General features: G+C 46.0%; 1 protein-coding gene across 19 annotated transcripts in view; it reads left to right on the forward strand.

The window, feature by feature from the left end:
- The window catches only part of RBFOX1 (RNA binding fox-1 homolog 1), a 2,416,982-nt gene that overhangs the window by 1,959,224 nt on the left and 435,561 nt on the right, over nt 1-22,197 (forward strand). For 5 of the 19 annotated variants that reach the window (XM_060406060.1, XM_027961668.3, XM_060406063.1 and 2 more), the window contains exon 1: nt 11,850-22,052. The exons of the other annotated variants lie outside the window; for them this stretch is intronic. In XM_060406060.1, the coding sequence (XP_060262043.1) occupies nt 21,954-22,052 (99 nt within the window). In that variant the 5' untranslated portion in view covers nt 11,850-21,953. Of the gene's footprint in view, nt 1-11,849; nt 22,053-22,197 lie in introns of those variants that run through there. 19 annotated transcript variants of the gene reach the window in all.

Consider the following 22,197-nt stretch of genomic DNA (forward strand, 5'->3'; position numbering starts at 1 on the left):
CACCGACTCAATGGACATGAGTTTGGGTGGACTCCGGGAGTTGGTGATGGACAGGGAGGCCTGGCGTGCTGCGATTCATGGGGTCGCAAAGAGTTGGACACGACTGAGCAACTGAACTGAGCTGAACTGAAGTAGACAGTCATTGAGTCCAACTTCTTTCTTTCTCTAGAGTGAATTTGAGATTTCTCTGTGGAGCGGTGTCCACCAATGGTCTCTTCTTTCCCGTTTGTTCTGAGTATCACCCTAGAGTGGATGCAAATAGGCTTGTTTATTCAACAGCTGAAGGATCTTTGGGTTCTTTCCAGTTTTTGCTGATTATGAGAGCTGCTGTATACATTTGTGTACAGGCCTTTCTATGAATATACATTTTTAATTCTCTTTGGTAAATCCCTATGGAGTAGTGTTGCTGGGTTGAACAGCCAGGGTGTATTTAAAGGTCTTTTTTTTTTTTTTAGGGGGCAACAGTGGACTTGTGTAACTTTGACGTTGATTCCTAGGTCTGATGCTGCCTAGATGTAGGACCTCTCGGAGAAGGCAATGGCAACCCACTCCAGTACTCTTGCCTGGAAAATCCCATGGATGGAGGAGCCTGGTGGGCTGCAGTCCATGGAGTCGCAAAGAGTCGGGCACGACTGAGTGACTTCACTTTCACTTTTCACTTTCATGCATTGGAGAAGGAAATGGCAACCCACTCCAGGGTTCTTGCCTGGAGAATCCCAGGGACGGAGGAACCTGGTGGGCTGCTGTCTTTGGGGTCGCACAGCGTCGGACATGACTGAAGCGACTTAGCAGCAGCAGATGGAGGATCTCACATAGACTGAGCCTCTTTTTCTGGCAACAGAAGAAAGGGTAGAATTATAGCTCTTATACAGAATTGGGTCAGTTGCTCAACTGTGGCCCCCTCTTCTTGAGTAATGGCCTCTGGAGACTGGACTCCCTCTTTCCACAGTGCTCTTATTTATGCTCCCTGAGCAAGCACGCCCCTTCTCCAACCCTGTCACACTCTATTTCCTTTCCTAGAACTCTTTACCACCCACCTTTCTCCTCACCAACTCTGCATCTCTCCGTCGCCCAATGAAATGCCACCTCTTCCAAAAAAAAAAAAAAGTCTTCTCTCACCCTTAGTCTAAATCCAGCCCCCGCTATGTATAGTTAGTTCCCTTTCTAAAAATGTGAAAGCCCTGTTCTTTTCTGTTATAGCATTGACCGCAACTGGCCTTTATCACACTCACTGTGTAATTTATTTTTAATGGAAATGTTTATTGAGAGCATCGTCGAGTCACATACAGCTGTAAGAAATAATGCCGAGAGATCCCATGTGCTTTTTACCCACTTTTCCCCAAGGGTAACACTTAGCAGAATTGTGATTCAATGCCACAACCAAGATTTGGCATTGAAATGACCTGCTGATCTTATTTCAGTTCAATCCAGTTTTACTTGGTGTGTGTTTGTGTTTGCAGGGGGAGGTGTATTTCATTCCATGCAGTTTTATCACATGTGTGGATTTAGGGGTTCATCACCATAGTCCTCTTCCAGGAAAATTCTGTCAATACAGGATTCTTTCTCTTGTCCTTTTATAACTGCACCTGCCCTCCTCCAGTTCTTAACACCTGACAGCCACTGATCTGTTCTTCCTCTTTAAAATTTAGTCATTTCAAAAATGGAACCACATACTAATAACTAACCTTTGGGAGTTGATTTTTTTTTTTTTAACCCAGTGTAATTCTTCGAAGATTCAACCAAGCTGTCGTCCTGTACATCAGTCCTTTGTTCATTTTCATTGCTGAGTAGTATTCCATGGTGTGGACCACTGTTTCTTTAACTGGTCATCTGCTGAAGAATATCTGAATGAATTCCTATTGTTCACTATTATAAATAGAACTTCACAGAAGGATTTTTGCGTGAATGTAAGTTTCCTTTCTCCAGGATAGGTGCTCAAGAACAAAATTGCTGGGACATTCGTTTTATAAAACACGGATTGAATTGGTTTTGGAAATCTCTCTCTTCCGGTAGACTTTAAGTTTCATCAGAGGAAACAGATTGAGTTTTGTTTGTTTGTTTGCTTGTTTACGTGTCTAGTCACTGTATACTGGGGACATCTCACAAAGCTGAGAACATAATTTACTAGTCTATCAATATTTATATATAAATTGAATAAGGAATGAATGAGTAGGTGCATGAATAAAACTTTAGCATGGGGATTAAGTAAAATCATGTATGCAAATCAGTTTTTAGAATGCGTAACATGGAGGAACCTCTAATATTAAGTGATATGTTTAATCAGCATCAGCATTATCAGATGTGATTGTTGGCTGAGGGTGACATGATATAACTTTCAAATTCTTCCACCCTCATCGTTACACAAACATCATGTGGCTTGATAGGATTCCAAAGGTCGGAGCTCTGACTGCACTTCCTTCTCTTATAGAAAAGTCATCTCGTGAATGTACTCAAAATAGCGGGGTGGGGCTTTGGGTTTCATACTTGAAAGCAGATCCTGCTTCCATAGGTCAGGGGTAAAGCTGCATGGCTCCTTTCTTTGTGGAAAATGGGCACAGGCAATAAATAAGCATGAGCAGCGTGAGGCCGCGTAGTGCTGAACTGGTTAACCTCGTACCAGGATCTTTGTGGTCTTAGCCTGTGGAATAAATATTGATGAAGCAGATGGAGGTGGCGCAGCCCTTAATAGAGAGAGAAAATTAGTAATTCTCATTTGCCCGGGGAAAGTGCAGGTTATCCTAATGTCTTGATCTATGTACAAAGAGCTGGTAAAGACAAGCAGTCCTCATCGTAAAAATAGAAATGAGGTTCTCCCCACAAAAGTGCCACCGGAATGATGAGCTGTCGCAGAGGATCTGGAGAGACGGGAAAGAAACTTCTTTGGTGACTATAATTAGGCTCCCATGGAGAGCTGCGGTGCTCAGGAGCTGCGCGTGCGGGCTCTTTGCCTCTTTCTAGAGTCACTATTAAACTGTCTCTGATGGGCTGGGAGAGTGAGAATGTCCAGGTTTTTTCCTGGTAGATCACATCCCCGTTCTTCCTCAAGGCTTGGTGAGATTCTGACCAGGCCTGTGATGGGGGAGGAGGTGTTTTTCACTCTGTGACCTGGGCCACTTAAATAGAGGCAACGAAAGGAGGAGAAGTGGAAATCTCTCTTTTCCTTATTAAAAAGACTGCTCCATGATCATTAGAGAAAACGTGGCTAATTGTTCAGTCACTAAGCGGTGTCTGATTCTTTCCGACCCCATGGACTGCAGCACACCAGGCTTCCCTGTCCCTCACTCTCCTGGAGTTGCTCAAACTCTTTTCCATTGAGTCAGTGACATCATCCTCTGTTGCCCCCTTTCCCTCCTCCCCTCAATTTTTCCCAGCATCAGGGTCTTTTCCAATGATTGGCTCTTTCCATCAGATGGCCAAAGTATTGGAACTTAAACTTCAGCATCCGTCCTTCCAGTGAATATTCAGAGTAGATTTCCTTTAGGGTTGACTGATTCGATCTTGGTGTCCAAGGGACTCTCAAGAGTCTTTTCTAGGATCGCAATTTAAAAGTATCAGTTCTTCAGTGCTCAGCCTTCTTTATGGTCCAGCTCTCACATCCATACCTGTCTACTGGAAAAACCATGGCTTTGACTATATGGACCTTTGCTGGTGAAATGATGTCTCTGCTTTTAATACACTGTCTAGATTTGTCATAGTTTACCTGCCAAGGAACAAGTGTCTTTTAATTTTATGGCTGCAGTTAATACAGATTAACAATAAAAAAGTGACAAAAGTCACCAGTAGTCTCCATATAGATTTCAATCTAGAAGGAGATACACTTGGAAATCAAGAATGTAAATTGTAGACCTAAATTGACTACATATGTGGGATCATACTATATAAATATACATGTATATCTTATTCTATCCCTGCCCTCTCATTTCATAAGTGTTTTTTTTTTTTCTGCTTTTCAAAATATTCTTTCCCAGCTGTATTTCTAAATCCGGGGGATGAAGTCCCAATGGAATGGGCGGTAGATTAGCTGTCGTGTCTGGTTGTTTGTTTGACCAGAAAATCAAAATCGAATCCCGAGGATGTTTGCTGGCTGAGATCCATTTTACTCAAGCTCTGTGGATGCTAAGGAGAAACACACGCACCCAGACCTCCATTGGGCATTGGGTCAAAGCCTGAGCTTTCCCTACCCTGGTCCAGGGTTTCCATGACAACGGGGAGACCCCGTGGGTAGTTTACAATCCTCACAGGAACTTGGGGGAGGCAGCGTCTGCCTCCACCATAGTTTGGAATTTTGCAATCCCATTTACTTTATGGGGAGAGACCTACCTCTCAGAGGACCGTTATATCAGTTGTTCCACTCTCAGACATTTTGATTTAAAAATCCATTTTCAGGAATGTATTATGCGATAAAGTAGAATATCAGAGCCAAAGGAATCACACCGACCCAGGTTAGGGCCTGAGCGTGTGGATTCAAAGGGTTATTTGTCTTCCCCCACTGGCAGTTTCCTTGCCTTTCAAGTGGGAGGGGTCAGACTACCTTTCTGGTTGGGTTTCTGGGAAGACAAAAAATGTGATAACCAATGTAAGACACTTGGCGTAGCACCCAGCACCCAGTAAAAGCTCAGGACCGTGGCTGTGCGTGGGGGAAAACAGTCTTGGAATGGCTTGGATGGTGAGAGGCGGGGGAGGGGTGGAGAAAGGGAGGGTGGAAGCCTGCTGAGAATCTGAATTAGAGGAAGTATCTGCACCCTGGAGTTTGGTGTTTCACTAAAGAGGTCATAAAATATTAACGTCCCCCAGAGTTCCCCAGCAGAACAGTGGTGTCAGCTCCTGTGTGATGCAGGAGAGAGGCTCCTCAGAGATGTCTGTGGCCCAGATATGAGGTGGGAAAGTGGGGGGAGTCCAGGTGGCGACAGGGATTCCAATTGCTTCCTTAACTGGAAACTCAAGTTAAGAGAGAAGGGCAGGACAGTGAACTAGCAAAGGGTTCTCCTGGAAATGAGGAAAAGATGGCCCTCTTTCTTTCCCACCAAGAGAATAGGGTTGTCTTTTCAACAGAAGCCAATTGCATTGGTCACCCGATACAAAGAGCCAACTCACTGGGTAAGACACTGGTGCTGGGCAAGATTGAGGGCAGTGGGGGAAGGAGGCAATAGAGGATGAGATGGGTGGATGGCAATACTGACTCAATGGACGTGAATGGGAGCAAACTCCAGGAGACAGTGAAGGACAGGGAAGCCTGGTGTGCTGCAGTCCATGGGGTCTCAAAGAGTCGGAGACAGCTGAGAGATGAATGACAACAACAGTTCCTCTGTTCACAGTTAATAACCAGATCCCCATCACCAACACTATATTATCACCGTCATCATAGCTATGACACTAATATGCATAGCACTTTTCTAGATGCCAAGGGTTTCACTAAGCACATTACACATATTATGTTATCCACGTTCTCCAGATTGTGAAGAATGTGTCCATGCCCTTTTTATTTGTAAATGAAAACCCCATGACCCAGAAGCTATAGATAACTTGCCAAAATCACCCAGCTGGACAAAAGAGACCCAAGATTCAGGACCAGGTGATCTGCCTCCCCTGTTCTTATTATCATCCACTTCACCCTCAAGAAGACAGGAAACGGACAGATGAAACTCTATGGCCTCAGAACATGGACTTTTAATTCTTTTTTTTTCCCCATAGGAGAGTTAGCCTATAATCAGAGCCTCATACCAGGCTGTTAGTGTCACACAGGAAACCATAGATTCTCAAAATATATATATACTTTTACCCCAGTAAAAAACCATTTACAAGTAAATTCTACATGAAACTACATTTGTAAAAGAGATGCAAGGAGCAGAGTGGAGATGAATTTTCTCAATTCAAATGTGAAGCATTTATTATAAAGCCAATCAGTGAGAAAAGGAGGCTATTTTGATGAATACCAAATATTGAAGTTAGGAGTATGGATAATTAATATTGTTTTCAATTAGCCTCACAATCCAATTCACTTTGGTATTCTAACTTGTTGGAGAAAGTTGAGAAAATGCTGATTCATATGCTGACACAGAGTTGCAAAGCCTCATTTTTTAAAATCCAGATGATCCCCGAATATCAGGTTCATCTAGAATGTAAATTCCATCTCCTGTTTATTGATCATTGTATCTCCAGCACTGTCCTTGGCACAGTGAATTCATTCAAGATATACCTGATGAGACTTAGAGAGCAAGTCTGGTGGCCAGGGGGAAGGGATAGGGAGTTTGGGATGGACATGTACACACTGCTGTATGTGAAATGGATAACTGAAAGGCACTTACTGTAAAACACAGGGAACTCTGCTCAGTGTTATGTGGCAGCCTGGATGGAAGGGAAGTTTGGGGGAGGAGAATGGATATATCTATATGTATGGCTGAGTCCCTCCACTGTCCACCTGAAACCATCACTGCCGCCTCATGCAGAGTTGACTCATTGGAAAAGACTCTGATGCTGGGAGGGATTGGGGGCAGGAGGAGAAGGGGACGACAGAGGATGAGATGGCTGGATGGCATCACGGACTCGATGGACGTGAGTCTGAGTGAACTCCGGGAGATGGTGATGGACAGGGAGGCCTGGTGTGCTGCGATTCATGGGGTTGCAAAGAGTCGGACACGACTGAGCAACTGAACTGAACTGAACTGAACTGAACCCCAATGCAAAATAAAAAGGTAAAAAAAGGTGCATCTGATGAATGAATGAATGACTGCATCAATCAGTCTTTCAATTAGTGAGCATGCAGGAGAAATCAGAGGTGTACAAGAAGAGGTGGTTTGGTGGTTTAGTCCAACTCTTGCGACCCCATGGACTGTAGCCTGCCAGGCTCCTCTGTCCATGGGATTCTCCAGGCAAGAATACTGGAGTGGGCTGCCATTTCCTTCTCCAAGTAAAGGAGGGCTTGCCATTTCCACGTTTTCTCATTGATTTGACCGATAGTTAACAAGCCTCTGCATCAGTAGGTCAGGTGCTATTCTGAATGCAACATTAAGAGGGAAAATAAAGATCTCATGGACTAGATGAGTGCCCGTGTGCAAAGGATGGGGAAGCCGGAGATAGACAGTAAACAGACAAGGAACTCGCTTCCACACTGGCTGTCCCATTTATATGCAGGAAGCTTACATAACCCCTCTGGGTTTCAGCATCCTTGCGGGTAACAGCGCTATCAGTATGTACCCAGCTCTGCCCCTGTGAAGAATAAAGTGAAACGCACATAGGAGCTTTCATCTCCATCTCGACATTGCACAACATACAAAGATGCATGTTTCATTCCGGGCTTATTTATTTAATTACACCCTGGGTATTCTGGGATTTGTACACTCATATCATTAAAGCAGTTTCAGCCAAGGAACATATATTTGGAGAGGTTTTAATATGCACTGGGCATACGCAATTACAAGACTAGGTATGCAGTGACCAGAATCCAGAGGGGAGGGAGGCGCATTCAAGAAAGTGCCTGTTCTGTTGCCAGATAAGAGGCAAGGAGCCTCGTCAAAGCGTTTGCTATCGGGTCACTGGTGGTGGGCAGGGTCCCTGATGTCTTCTGAGTGGAAGTTGGGTGTGCTTGTTTTATATATCTTTTAAATAATGTTATTTATTTATATAGTTGCTTATTCATTTTTGTCTGAACTGGCTCTCTGTTGCTCCTTGGGCTCTTCCCTAGTCGCAGGGAGCAGGGGCTCCTCTCTGGTTGTGGTGCTCCCGTTTCTCATGGTGGTGGCTTCTCTCCTTGAGGTTCCTGGGCTCTAGGGCAGGCAGGCTTCAGTTGTTACCGTGCACGGGCTTCGTTGCCCTGTAGTAGCACCTGGGATCTTCCCGGACCAGGGATTGAACCCGGGTCTCCTGCGTTGGCAGGAGATTCTTTACCGCTAAGCCAAAACAGGGAAGCCCTGTTTTTGTGTATTTAAAATTCTCCTGTGAAATCAGTGTAGAGTGTGAGTTGGGAAGATCTGAAGCTGAGCAAAGGAACCAATTAGGCGACCATAGCTTTTGTTGTTGTTTTGTTTGTTGTGGTTTTAGTCTAGGCTAGGGTCTTCCCTCGGAGAAGGCAATGGCACCCACTCCAGTACTCTTGCCTGGAGAATCCCATGGGCGGAGGAGCCTGGTGGGCTGCAGTCCATGCGGTTGCCAAGAGTTGGACACGACTGAGCGACTTCCCTTTCACTTTTCACTTTCATGGATTGGAGAAGGAAATGGCAACCCACTCCAGTGTTCTTGCCTGGAGAATCCCAGGGACGGGGGAACCTGGTGGGCTGCCGTCTACGGGGTCACACAGAGTCGGACCCGACTGAAGCAACTTAGCAGCAGCAGCAGCAGGAGCAGGGGCTTCCCTGGTGGCTCAAGATGGTAGAAAATCTGCCTGAAATGCTGAAGGCCCAGGTTCGATCTCTGGGTCAGTAAGATCCTCTGGAGAAGGGAATGGCTACCTGCACCTGTACTCTTGCCTGGAGAATGCCATGGACGGAGGAGCCTGATGGGCTATGCTCCATGGTGTCACAAAGAGTCAGACATGACTGAGCGACCAACACACACACACATACATGGAGAATAATAGGATGCATTGGAACAGGGCAATGGAAAATGGAGAGACTTTATAGTCAAGAGATGGGAGAGCTAAGAGTGATATAATGTGGGGATGGATTGACCAGTCAAAGCTGCAGAGGGAGGTATGAAGGGCAGATGTTAGGGTTTCAGGGTTATGTAAATGGGAGGGAGGTGTTTCCACAAGCAAAGGCAAGTCCATAGAGGCAGAGAGTGGGATGTACAACGTCTTGTTTGGCGGGTATTGAAACAGCCAGGAGGACAGGTCCTTTGTACTGAGACGTGCAGAAAGCAATCTGAGGTGCGTGATCATTCCTGAGGGCTGCAGGGGAGCCGAGGATTCTTGGAGAGAGTGGTGCTGTGGTTTCCCACCGATGCTGCAAACCCCTCTCCCACGCGCAAAGAGTACTGTAGTAAGTAGGTCATTCAGGGTGATGGCGATCGGAGTACAAGCGTGAAGAGACCTAACAAAGCACAAGATGATGCTGAAGGAGGTCTCAAGTTTATGGAGCACGTAAGAATTCTGCCACAGACCTGTATCAGAAGGTCCAACCAGGGAAATACGTAGTTTTCATCTTAATGTGTCACTGTGCCTGACAGAGTGTCAGATTGTTCTATCTGAAACCAAGTGCAAAGGATACACCTCTTTTAACGGTGGGCACAATGAGTCATCTTCTGCAGAGTTCTGTTTGGGTTTAGAAAAATGGCTTGATGCACGCTTGGGCTTTCCAGGTGGTGCTGGTGGTAAAGAATCCGCCTGCCAGTGGAGGAGAGGCTAGAGACACGGGTTCGATCCCTGGGTTGGGAAGATCCTCTGGATGGAGGAAGTGGCAACCCACTGCACTATTCTTGCCTGGAAAATTCCATGGACAGAGGGACCTGGAAGGCTACAGTCCGAAGGGTCACAAAGAGTTAGGCACAGCTGAGTGACTGCGCACACACAGACACAAACTTGAGTGAGAAGGTGATTCCTTCTAGGACACAGGTCAACAGATGTCAATATTTCAAGGAAAAGGAAACTTGAGACAAAATGGTGGGCATGGGAATTTGCTCTTGGGCTCTCAGTGGGAAGGGAAAGAGGAAATATAAACATGGCCTAGAAACTCTGGAACCAAGAGAGTCTAATTGTAGTGGACGGTGGCAGAATAGGCAAGTGTCATTTGTGAGAAGGTGATTCATGCTGATCCTTCTAGAGTCGTTTTTCCCCCTATTCCCTTTCTTCCTTATATCTATCCCCAGTCTTGATGTCTGCTAAACTCAAATGTGCCTTCCGTGAGTAGATGTATTGTGGAACATGGCAAGAGGCTGAGCTTCACTGTGAGTTCTTGGGATGGAGCTCAGAGACTCCATATAATATAAAAACCTGGGTGAAAAGGTCAGATGAGGTTGTAAGAGTGTGAGTTTCCCATAATTAGGAATTGCAGTCTGGGGACCAAGAGTTGAAATTCCAGAGACATGTATCTATTGAAGTGAGATCTTGAGAACCAAGAAGCTCTTCTAGCTCATATCTGGTCCATTTGCAACGTGACTTTTTTGCAGACTAACCTAGTTTTGTCTCGAATCTTTACATCCATCCTAGCTCGCCGCCAGAAACCACCAGGCTTTGAAGCTGTGCCAATATTGCTGGGGATCCCTGTGGAAGTTCTTACCTTGTGCCAAGATAGGACCTTGGGGGGGTTAAGGTCAAAAGGGATGATTCCAGAGCTTGAGATGTTAGAGGCAAAATAATTTCTCGTAGGATGCGCTTGAGGGTGACTCTGGTTACATAAAGATAAGTCTTTCTGAGCATCGGTGGGGTCAAAGGACCTTGTAGCTGAGCTTGCTGCAGAGGAAAAGCAGAATCTGCTACAGGCTTTGTTTGCCTGCAGGTTTGCAGCAAGTCGCAACACAGAGAGTGGGTGGGGTGTGGAGGCTTCCTAAAGTAGACCTCTCCACCCACTTGTTCATTAGGAGAAATCACCGCTTAGCCGTTTTTGTCTCTACTGCCTACGGTCCCTTGTCCCACGCACTTACATTCTGTCCTGTGCACTGGAAACAAGATTCCCACCCTCTCAAGTGCTAAACTTTGCACTCTCCTTCAGCACCGCCTCCTGGAACCGATCATTTCAGGAAACCTCCTCTGGACGCTTAAGGTATTTGCTTGCTCTGGGTCTTTTTCAATTGGGGGGCTCTGCCTGGTATGTCTGGGGACACTCCTGACTCAATGTCAGTTGGCTGCTCTGATAGGACAGTCTCTCCATGTAGACGTGCCCAATCGCATCCAACTCTTTGAGACCCCCCATGGACTGTACCCCGCCAGGCTCCTCTGTCAGTGGGATTTTCCAGGCAAGAATACTAGGGTGAGTTGCCATTTCCTTCTCCAGGGGATCTTCCCGACCCAGGAATCAAACCTGCATCTCCTGCACTGGCAGGTGGATTCTCTACCACTGAGCCAAGAGGGAAGTCGGGGGCGGGACTGACTTACTTCTCCCTCCCTCTAGTAAATAGGGACTAAAAATCTAGGAAATTCCCATCATAAAATTAGGTAGCTGGTCTCTAGGATAGATTCCTAGAAGAGGAAATCTTGCAGCTGAATTGACAAAGAATAATGCTTTGGAGAAGTGCTTGCTAAGTTTAGGTATTGCAAATGATGACAAATAAGATGATGACGATGGCAGTGATGATTTTGTAAGCAGCATTTCTGCCACTACTGGTATAGCATGCTGATGGAAAGAATACTTCCTGCCTTTTTAATTCAACAGACCTTTCTGAAAACACTACCCCTCATTCTTTATTACAGAGACAGGAGTATAGTTCTCGCAGCTTCAGTTCCTTCTGTAAATTCGAGCTGTAAAACCTACCTTACAGGGTTTTATGAGGAGATAGATAGGGTAAATAAGGATTGGCAGATAGATAGATAGATATAGGTTTACATAGATACAGAGGTCTATTGCACTGGCCATAAGCAATCTCATTACAAGTGTTAAGCATAGTCAGTTTCCAAAAATAGTAAAAAAAAAAAAAAAAAAAAAAAAACTTGACCTGACATTTTGTGAGATTCAGCTGTTGAGGAATTTAGTTGACAAGGACTAATGTGAAAGTTTGTGTCCGTTTGATTCATTAGCAAGGTTAAATAAAATGTGTGTACAGAGGACCAGGGCAGAAAGGTGATGTCTACACATGTTCATATGAATGTCATGTCATTTGAAAAAAATTCTCAAAAACAATTGCATCTGAAGCTGGTCAGTCCATGAATGTATTGATATTGTTGGTCTTGTTTGTGTAAGTTTTGGCAAAAAAAGGGGAACGCCTCTTTCAGCAGCTGGTTGGGGACTGAGTAGAAAAATAAGTCATAATTATAGTCACTAGTTTGTATGAGTGGTTATTAGATGGTAAGCACCAACCTCAGAACTTATAAGTACTGTGTTCATTTATGTTTAACAACTTATTTAGGAAGGCCAAATTAGCATCATTCTCTCTTTGAATGAGGCTTCCCTGGTGGCTTAGACAGTAAAGAATCTGCCTGCAATGCAGGATACTTCAATTTGGTCCCTAGGATGGGAAGATTCCCTGGAAAAGGGAATGGGCACCCACTCCAGTATTCTTACCTGGACAATCCCATGGACAGAGAAGCCTGGCGGGCTACAGTCCATGGAATCGCAAAAAGTTGGACGTGACTGAGCAATTTAGCATTTATTCTTTCATCTCTTTGAATGAAACTGAACTTTTTATAACTCCATCGACATTTCATAGCAGCCATAGAAGAATGAGGGAGAACCAGACCTTCACACCCAAGAAGAGAGATTCCAAAAGGTGGATTCCGCCCTCCGCACTACACCACACACCCTCATATGAGCCAGAAAGTTATTTTTTTAAATAAAGAGTGAAAGTGTTAGTCACTCAGTCCTGTCTGATTCTTTGTGGGCCATGGCTAGCCATAGTCCTCTGTCCATGGGATTTCCCAGGCAAGAATACTGGAGTGGGTAGCCATTCCCTTCTCCAGGGGGTCTTCCTGACCCAGGGATCAGACCTAAGTCTCTTGCCTTGCAGGCGGATTTTTACCATCTGAGCCCCCAGGGAAGGCCCATATGGTCCAGAAGAAGCGCCCAACCCCTCCATCAGAGCCATTATTTCTGGTGGCCTTGAATGAGCAGGCTGCAACCCTTGTGTCATTGGGGAAAGGGAAACCAGTAATCCAATCAGTATGACCTTGATTAAGCTTCTCCCATGTGAAAGGCATGCTGCTCTGTGGCTCAGGGAACTCGGAAATGAGAAAGGTATTTGGCTGGGTCTACTGCAGGAAGTCTGTGGGGGTGAAGAGGTTAGTGATTCCAAGTTGTGTCTCTCACTGTTTATCATTTCCAAGCATCCCCTTAATAGATGATGTGTATTGTTGATTTTGGGGTTCTGATGCCCTTGCTAAGAAGCACTTTACGCTCATTTTTTCAGTGGTTCCTGGATCCACCCATTCATCTGATTCCATAATGACATTTTCAGCAGACTGCAGCTAAATGAGAAAATTAAGGGCAATTTAGTGAAATTTTTAATAGACCTAAATTTAATCCATTTGAAAGGCTGTCCTTTATTTTGAGGCTCTGTCCTTCTTACTTTTGGGTACAAAATGCCCTTTCCTTTACGAGATGATGATGAGAACAGATGGTGTATGTGAGTTTGTGTGTGTGTGTGTGTGTGTGTGTGTGTGTGTGTTTGTGCCTGTGTACAAATATACTAACTTGAACCAAAAAAAAAAAAAAAATTCATCCATTAATCTCATGCAACCCCCTTCATTGTTTTCATACTTTTATTGCGATAAAAGTTATTATATGAATTAGGGAGGAAAAAAATCTGAGAATCATTGTAGTTCTGTGAGGGGGGGCTATTATTAGCCCCCTATTAAAGATAAGCGGCTTCCCTAGTGGCTCAGATGGTAAAGAATCTGCCTGCAATGTGGGAGACCCAGAGTCAACCCCTTGTGTCAGGAAGATCCCCTGGAGGAGGGAATAGCAACCCACTCCAGTATTCTTGCCTGGAGAAACCCACGAACAGAGGAGACTGGCAGGCTACATTCCATGGAGTTGCAAAATAGTCAGGCACGACTGAACAACTAACAGTTTCACAGATAAAAGAACTGAGCCATAGAGTGGTTACTTTGCATGCTCTCTGTACAGATCCTGCAAGTCGCGCATCTTGAATACAGACCCAGCTCGTATGTTTCTGGGAGCTGGAATGCTGTTAATATATCTACTATGGGCATCTCCACACTTCTATGGCAATAAACTCCCTAGTCTTCCCTTGGCCAGGATAGGGTCAGATAGGGTCATGCCCTACAGATAGGTCATGCCCTATCCGAGCCCTGGAACTCTCCGGGTCTCTCTCTGGGGTGCAGGCTGAAATCCAGGACAGTTGACAGAGATTCTTGATGCAGTAGAAGCAGAGAAAGAAGCTCTGGTGGCTGGCACAGAGCAGATCAACACAGTGGGGAAGGGTTGTCCATTGCTGCAGGCTTGCCCTCTGAGGACACCAGCTAGCAGCCAGGGAGGCCACTACCCAGTGAGAGGAAGGGGGCCCGCAGGGAAGAGGCGTTTTGAGCAGAGCAGAAAACAAGCCGCTCACTCCGTACATCATAAAGGTCTCCCTGAACTCTATGTTGAGCCTGGTACCAAGACAAACCGTCTCTCGCCCTGGGAAGTGGGGGATTGCAAATCAGCCCCTCCTGGGGTTACAAACCGATTCTGCCCTTACAGTCTAGAGCAGCGTTGTCTGACTTCCTCTTCACTGGTCTATTTCTCAGCAGCACTGGCCCTTGAGGAGGTGGTGGGGCTGGTGCTTTTATTTTCATTTTTGTCCGGGTCAGCTGCAGACCTGGTTGCTAAGAAGCGAGGTAGTAAACAGAGGTGAGGTTCTAAGTTGCTGGAACCCTGTATGGCTCCCAAGATAACGTGTGCTTCTCATTTTTGTTGTGGGCGTGTATACCTAGGCGACTCACTCCAGTATTCTTGCCTGCAGAACCCCATGGACATAGGAGCCTGGTGAGCTATAGTCTATAGTCTTGCAAAGAGTCAGACATGACTGAAGCGATTTAGCCTGTTTATCTATTCTTGATTGGTAGTGTGTTTAGGCAGGCTTTCGTGGCCTAGCCAGGGAAATTTACCACCATTTAGAAAAGTATTCCTCAGGAACATGTAACCTGAGTTCCTCATTGTGGCAAGAAAGATAACAGAATAGTGTTACTAGTTGTGCCACGCGAGCGTAGTCGCTCAGTCGTGTCCAACGCTTTGTGCCCCTTTGGACTGTAGCCCATCGGGCTCTGTCCATGGGATTTTCCAGGCAAGATGCTAGAGGCGGTGGCCATTTTCTTCCTCCAGGGAATCTTCCTGTCCCAGGGATCTGACCTGCATCTTCCCGACCCGTGTCTCCTGCATTGCAGGCAGATTCTTTACCCATTGAGCCATCAGTGTAGCAGTAGAATTTTTTTTTTTCATCTTATTATAGAAGTCCTGCCCAAATCCATTCTTGTGAAAATTCAGACAGAAACATCCACAGAGAGTAACATTTGGAAGTCCCCCACCTCCCTTTTCTACCTCATTACTCTAGTTGTAACCGAATTTACCCCTGGTACCTTTTCGGATCCTTTTGTATGCATTTCACACGTGTATATACCTGTGTTTTTATAGCCAGACATCCACAGATGCCTATGTGTATGTCTCTATGTGCGCACACACACATCTACATGCATAAAGAGATGGTGGGGCTTTTCTTGCTGTCTGGTTAGTTTGGTTTTCACATATGAAATTTAAAAAAAATATATTTATTTATTAATTTGGAGAGGGGCATGACAACCCACTCCAGTATTCTTGCCTGGAGAATCCCATGGGCAGAGGAGCCTGGCAGGCTACAGTCCATGGGGTCGCACAGAGTTGGACACGACCGAAATGACTTAGCGCATTTATTTATTATTTGACTGTGTCGGGTCTCAGTTGCATCATGTGGGATCTTTCTTCTCTCTCTTTTTTTTTAACATGAAAATTTCTGCCTTATTATCATTTTTGGTGACTTTACTTAACAAATAGTTGGTATCCATCTTGTCTTTCTGAATAAATACAAAGACCTTAAAGCTGTTTAAGTCCACATTGCTTTGCAGTATTCACTGGACAGAAATGAACACCTACAAAATTTCTATTTGTCTTTAAAATGAGCATTATATTCATGATCATGATTAAAATGACTTTGAGTTTGGTTTTCTTTTTCATCTGAGGTATATACAAGTATATCAACATCTATCTACCTACCTACCTATCTACCTACTTAATGTTCTCTAGGTACTTTTAATGAGATGTGTTGTGTCAGGAAAATGAACTTGGACTTCCGAATTTCTTACGTTTGATGACTTGAACTTTACTTTCATGCGGGATCTTTCACTGCAGCGCACAGTCTCTCTAGCTGTGGTTCTGGGGCTCAGTAGTTGCAGAGCGACGGCTGAGCTGCTCTGAAGCACATGATGGACAGGGAAGCCTGGCGTGATAGCATCCGTGGGATCACAACGAGTTGGGCATGACTGAGTGACTGAACAAAAACGAGAGTGTGGAGCTTAGTTCCCTAGCCAGGGATTGAACGTGTGTCCCCTGCCTCGGAAGGTGCGTTCTTCACCACTGGACCACCAGGGATGTCCCTTCGTTTGTGAAATTAATCATCTATGCCGTGAAACTTCTTAAAGATCTTTCTTAGAAATCTTTCCAAGGAGAGACACCTAGCTGTTCCTTGTTCTTTCTAACAGCTTTTTTGTATGTGTGTGTCACACTCCACTAAACTGCTCTCCCATTGCTTCTGTCCATTTGCTTTTACAAGCAATGCTAGAAAAAAAATGATCCCACTATGTGTATCTCTGTGCCCATCTCAGCAATTTCTTACAGGACCCGTATGTAGAGCTCGAATAATTAGGTTGAAGGATAAGTATATTTGAGATGTTGAGAGTGAATGCTGCCTGTCATCTCCAGTACTGTATGAATTTTAACTCTCATCACCTGTGCTGAAGACGCCCCATTTCTCCACAGAGATCTCATTTCTAGGTAGTAGGCATTTTATTTTAAACTAGCTGATTTTATTTATTAATTGATGTCCATCTTATGGACAAAGGATCATAGTTAACTCTTCTAAACAGCCAGTATAATTTTGAAAAGAGCCTGTGTGATGGGAGCTAGTTATGAACTGAGCATCCTTGTGCTTGTATTTCTGCTCTTTTAAACTTGAACTTGACACCGCACACCCAGGCTGGGAAGCTCGTGGAGTTCGAGGGTCCTTGACTCAGAAGTGGACTCTGATCTCCAGCCTCAATCCTGTCATTACTTGCAAAGCAATTGTGTCTGAATGGTTGGAATCCAATCTGTCTGAGACACAGCCCTTTACTCTGAAAGAACGCCGTGCTCATCATCTGAGCCCTGCTGAACCCCAGTCCTCCAACTCTGCACCATGGAGTGGGGACACCTTTTCCAAAAGAACTATCTGGGAAGTAGGGCTTCACCAGGGTAGCCCTGAGGGACCATCAGGGGCTGAGACCTCATTCTAGAGGCCAAGAAGCCACCTTAATATAGAAAGAGCTAAAAAGTAAATAAAACTCAGAATCTGTGTGTTTCTTGAAAAGAAAGAGATAGCTAGAGGTCATTTGCTCCAAATTGCTGTTGTGTTCATCCATCCATCCATCCATCTATCTACCCATACGTCCATCCACCCATCCCCTAATGCAGTATTTTCTGAGTCCCTACAATATATCAGACACTGTATTAAGCCCTGCACTTCAAATGGACAACATTGCAGGTAGGAATCTTCCCCACTTTTATGCACTGATAGGGTCAAACTCTCCCAACACCCCTCTCGGTGGACTGACCCACAGGAACTCCAGAACTGATATATTAGGCAAACCTGGGGCTTGGCAATCAGAGTGGATAGGGTGAGGATGCAAGGTTTTTCTTTTTAACTTCGTATTGTGCATTGGAGCATACTCGATTAACAATGCTCTGTTAGTTTCAAGTGTACAGCAAAGTGATTCAGTTATACATGTATCTGTTCTTTTTCAAATTCTTTTCCCTTTTGGGTTGTTGCAGAATATTGAGCAGGGTACCCTGTGCTGTATAGGAGGTCCTTGTCAGTTATCCATTTTAAACATAGCAGTGTGTACCTGTCAAGCTGAAACTGCATTTGCAGAGTGAGCACCAATTTATACAGTATTTACTGCCACCTGCCCCAACTTCCTTATCTTTGGTGTTCCTGACGCCGTGATCCTGTTCTTTCATTTCTTTGCAGAGCACTCGTCACCTTCTGTATTCTGTACAATCGACTTACTCTAATCTTTGCTCTGTGCTTGATGACACTCCCACCAGAATGTAAACCGTGCGATGTCAGGGATCTTTGCCTTCTCCCACTAACGCAGCCTTAGGGACTAGATCAGTGCCTGAGTGTAATCAACACCCACTAAATAGTGTTCAAATGTTTACACAAGTAGGTGACTTAATATGCTTGTGATAGAGATAATAACAACCAGTTCCCTACAGAGACTTCACTCTCCCTCTCCTGAAGATTGTTGTTGCCATATCAAAATTTGGAAGTGAGAATAAAATACTTCTCAGTCACTTCTTGCCTAGCCTTCGAACGGAAAATTGCATTTAAGATCAAGAAGGCCTTCTTTCTGTCTAATAAAGTTTTTTTTTTTTTTTTTTTTTTTTTTGCTCTGAGGCAGGGCAACTTCCATAGAAAATCTTTCTTTAGCTGAATACCTGCTTTTTGACAGTCTTAGGAAGTTAGAATAAGGGATTATGAAAGAGAGTAAAGGAAAAAAAATGTTTCCTTTATTATTCTGAAGAGGTGGCAAATTTGAATGAAGTAAAAAGTTCCAACACTGTTGTGTGGGTCAAGTTCCATCTGAAGACAGCATTATTCATTATTTTCCTGCGCACTCTGCTTCCTGCGGGGTAAGCGTTCCATGACGGCTCCTTGTAGTTGAGAAAGCAGGAGGGCGGCCCTTGAATGTGACTCAGAATATACACCCAAGTGACACTGACTGCCCGGGCATTCTTTGTAGGGAGAGAGAAGAGTATTTTCTTTCCCCCGCGTCTCCCATTTATTCATGTATAATAGAAGAATCATTTGGGAGCTAGTAGCATTGATGTGGCTCTCTCTCAGTCTCTGTTGAGGTGGAATTCAAATTCAGCATCCCCAGACACTGCTTAAAAGGCTAGCAGAGTTTTTTTCCACTGAGCCATAGCTGCAGCTGGGGAGTTACCATTTGATTTGGGGTCACCCGGTGCTGTGTGTGTTTCTCAGTTACTGCAAAGTCTTTCCTGCCCTGTCCTGTATCTGGTTGATGGGCTGCATACTTGTCTGTGTGCAGAGTCAGGTCTGCATGAATTTGTCTGCATGCACTTGTGCAGGGATGTTCTGACTTGGTTATCCAGGGAATGCAGCCTGGCCCCGAATCATCCTGAGACGTGTTTATATGGTCTGGATTCTACGGTTTCTCTTTGCCGGCTTCCAGTTCGCCCGGCCGCAACACCTAAGTGTAAGGGGGAAAGTGGGAGCCATTATTGCAAAAAGGGTCTGTAGGAATCCAATCACCACCGAGAGTTTTCAACTTTCGGGAGAAAAACGGACGGGCAAACCAGTGTTGGCTGAGTGCAGCTGAGAGCAGTTATTGGTTCCTTACATAATGTATTTGTTTTTCATTAAACCATTCAGATAAGGTCTTATTAAAGTGCCATGTATTATTTATCGTGTTTCTTATGAAAATGAGCTGAGGGGGAAATTCTGTTCTCTTCTTGGGGCCTTTGCAGGTTTTCCCAGTGGCAGCAAGGAATTAAAAAAAAAAAAAAAAAAAAGGCAAGCATGACCAAACCCTGTCAGTTACAGCAGATTGCTTAAGGCAAAAGGAGAGAATGGGAAGGCGATGGGAAGGATGGGATAGGCAGAATCTTTGACCTTTCATTCCAGATTGTGTTTTGTGGGATGGTTTTCCCTTTGATTTTGCGAATTGCAAAATTTTACCAAAAACAACCAAAAAAGCCAAGACAGGCAGAGAGTAAGAAGAGACAGTAAAAAAAAAAAAATTGAATCAGTTTATTTGTAAATCAGACCTTGTCTGATGAACTGAGACAAAGTATAGCAAGGATTTTTCAAACAATCACTGCACCACCCCATCCCCACCCCTACTCCCAAAAAAGCAGTGTAAGATACCAGTCTCTTCTCCCTTAATCCTTCAGACAAACTTCTGTTTAGGGTTTAGCATCCTACGGTGCCCCCTCTAAACTGAGGGGAATGTGAGAGTCCCAGGGTGTTGGAGAAACTGGTTTTGCAAGGTGAGGGATAGAAAGAAAACAGCCAGGTCGGGGCCTAGTGTTTGGCCGAGTGAAGACTTGGTTACTGATGGTGTCTCAAAACAGAACAACAAAAAATGGAGCTGTGGCGTAATTAATTGCCTTTTCTTCAGAAAGCATTTTGATTAGCCTGCAGAGTGAGTTGTGCCTGGTGAAGCTGATGCCTGGGAAACTGTCATTTGGCCGAACATTCCCATGAGCCTCCCAGAAAGGTCAGTGGGGTTGCCCCTGGTGGCGAGTCCCCTGCCCTGTCCTTCAGGGCGACGGCACCCACCACCCCTACAAGGCTTCTTGCAAGAAACCCAGCAATCAAGAGATGCTGTTCACACAGCCTCTTGCTCTGAAAAAGAAAATCCCAATTGCTGGGTGCAAATCTATATCACAAAATAGGACTACTATTTCTGATCGTTTTCCTGCAGCCCAGAACGTGCTTCCCCTCCTCCCCACCCCCATCCCGCTCCCACCGCATGGGGGACCAAGGACTCCTTAGAGTCTTAATATTTTCTTTTGATTTGCAGATCACATCCTATTTTATTGCATAAAGACTAACGAAATCTACTAATGAATAATTATTACTTCATAAAATAGAGGAAGGGGGGGAGCCCCTTTGCAAGAGTGGAATGCTAATGCTGGCCGAGGAGGGCTGGTCAGGCAGGAAAATAAAATAAATAAACCTTGATGGGGGTTATTCGGGGCTGCAGCCCAAGAGTCATCGCTGATCAAATCCGGACTTGCCCACCCCGCGCGTTTATTAATTTGAGAAGAGCGGGCATCCTAGGCAGAGTGAAGCCCCCTTGAATTGGCCGTAGGGCTGGAGGTGGTCTTCGAACAGGGGCTTGATTTCCACGCCAGCCCCCAACCCCATGCAGGGCGGTTTCTCCCATCTCCAGTCTCGGGCTGGGTGGTGTGCGCCCGGCTGCTGGCTCAGCCAAGGGGAGGCGCAGAGCAAAAAGCGGCGCCCCGAAGGCCCGGGGGGTGCAGCGCCACCTGGGCCGCCCCGCCCGGGGTGCGGGGACCCCCACCAACCTCCCTGCCTCGAGCGCCCGTAACAGCCCCCAGCTCCCCCTGGCCGCCCCTTCCCGCCCCCCAGCCCCTAGGCGTCCTCCCAGCACTCCCACGAGGGGGAATCCCATTTCTGTGTTTATTTGCCCAACCGAGCCGGGCAAACACCCCGCCGCCACCCCACATCTAGACTCTGGGTCCCGGCTCCCATTGCACGAATTGTCCAGCCTGCCTGGATGCTGGCGGTGTGGGGCGCTCGATCGCTTCCTCGCCCGCCCCGCGGAGATTTTTAGCAGACACAATTTGAATTTTGGTGAGTCGTTAAGGGAAAAAAAAAAAAAAAAAAAAAAGAGCAAACGGGAGGGGGAAAAAAAAAAAAACCCTGCCCCTGGACCCATTTGACAAATGAGGAGACGCGGCTTCAGCATCAGCGGCTTGAGCCTCGGTGTGAGTCTGAATCTCTCCCTCCCTCTCTCTCTCTCTCTCTCTTTTTCTCTCTCTCCCCTCCCTCTCTCTCACCCTTAGCTCTATCCTCCCCCCCCCACCCCAAGGCCCCCCGCCACTACTCAGCATCTCCCGGAGGGCCTCCGCCCCCCTCTACCTTCCATAGAAGTTGCCTTTGCTGGTTTTCCCATCCTCGCGGGGGCGGGGGACCAGGAGACACCCTCCACTTTGAGGGGCCTCAGAAAGCAGGCCCAACAACCAGAAAAGAAAAAAAAAAAAAAAAAAAACCAGCTACAGCCACGAAAGGAACAAAATAGTTGCCCGGCCCTCTCAAGTGTCTTAGTTGGAGGCAGAGATGAACGCCACCGGGATCTAGCAGAACCTACGGGAAGGAAAGCGAGGGAGGAGGGACGGACCGACGCGCGGGGTGCGGCGGGGGGGAGGGAGGGAGAGAGAGATAGAGAGAGAGAGAGAGAGAAGGGAGACAGGCGCCGGGTTTTGACTTAGATAATCAGCAAAATTTAAAAAAAAAAAAAATTTGTAGCGGCCAGGCAAAGAGCAGCGGCAATTGCGTGCGAGCGTGCCCACTCGTGCTCGGCGGGCGCCAGTATGCAGCATCCTCTGACGGGGGCCACCTGCGTGGCGCTCCCCAGCGTGGGCATGTGTCCCCAGCTCTCGTGTGCCTTGACTTTTATGTACTTACAGCAGGTAAGGCGCGCGTTTCTTCCCTCGGTGGCTGCTTCCCCGGGGCTCGGCGGCGGCGGCGGCGGCGGCGGCGGCGGCCTGGGTACCCGAGTCGTTGGGAAGCGCTCTGGTACCTTGGATGGGTTTGGGGAACGGGGAATGCTTGCGT

This window comes from Ovis aries, chromosome 24 (genome assembly GCF_016772045.2).
Source record: "Ovis aries strain OAR_USU_Benz2616 breed Rambouillet chromosome 24, ARS-UI_Ramb_v3.0, whole genome shotgun sequence".
NCBI classification, from domain to species: Eukaryota; Metazoa; Chordata; class Mammalia; order Artiodactyla; family Bovidae; genus Ovis; species Ovis aries.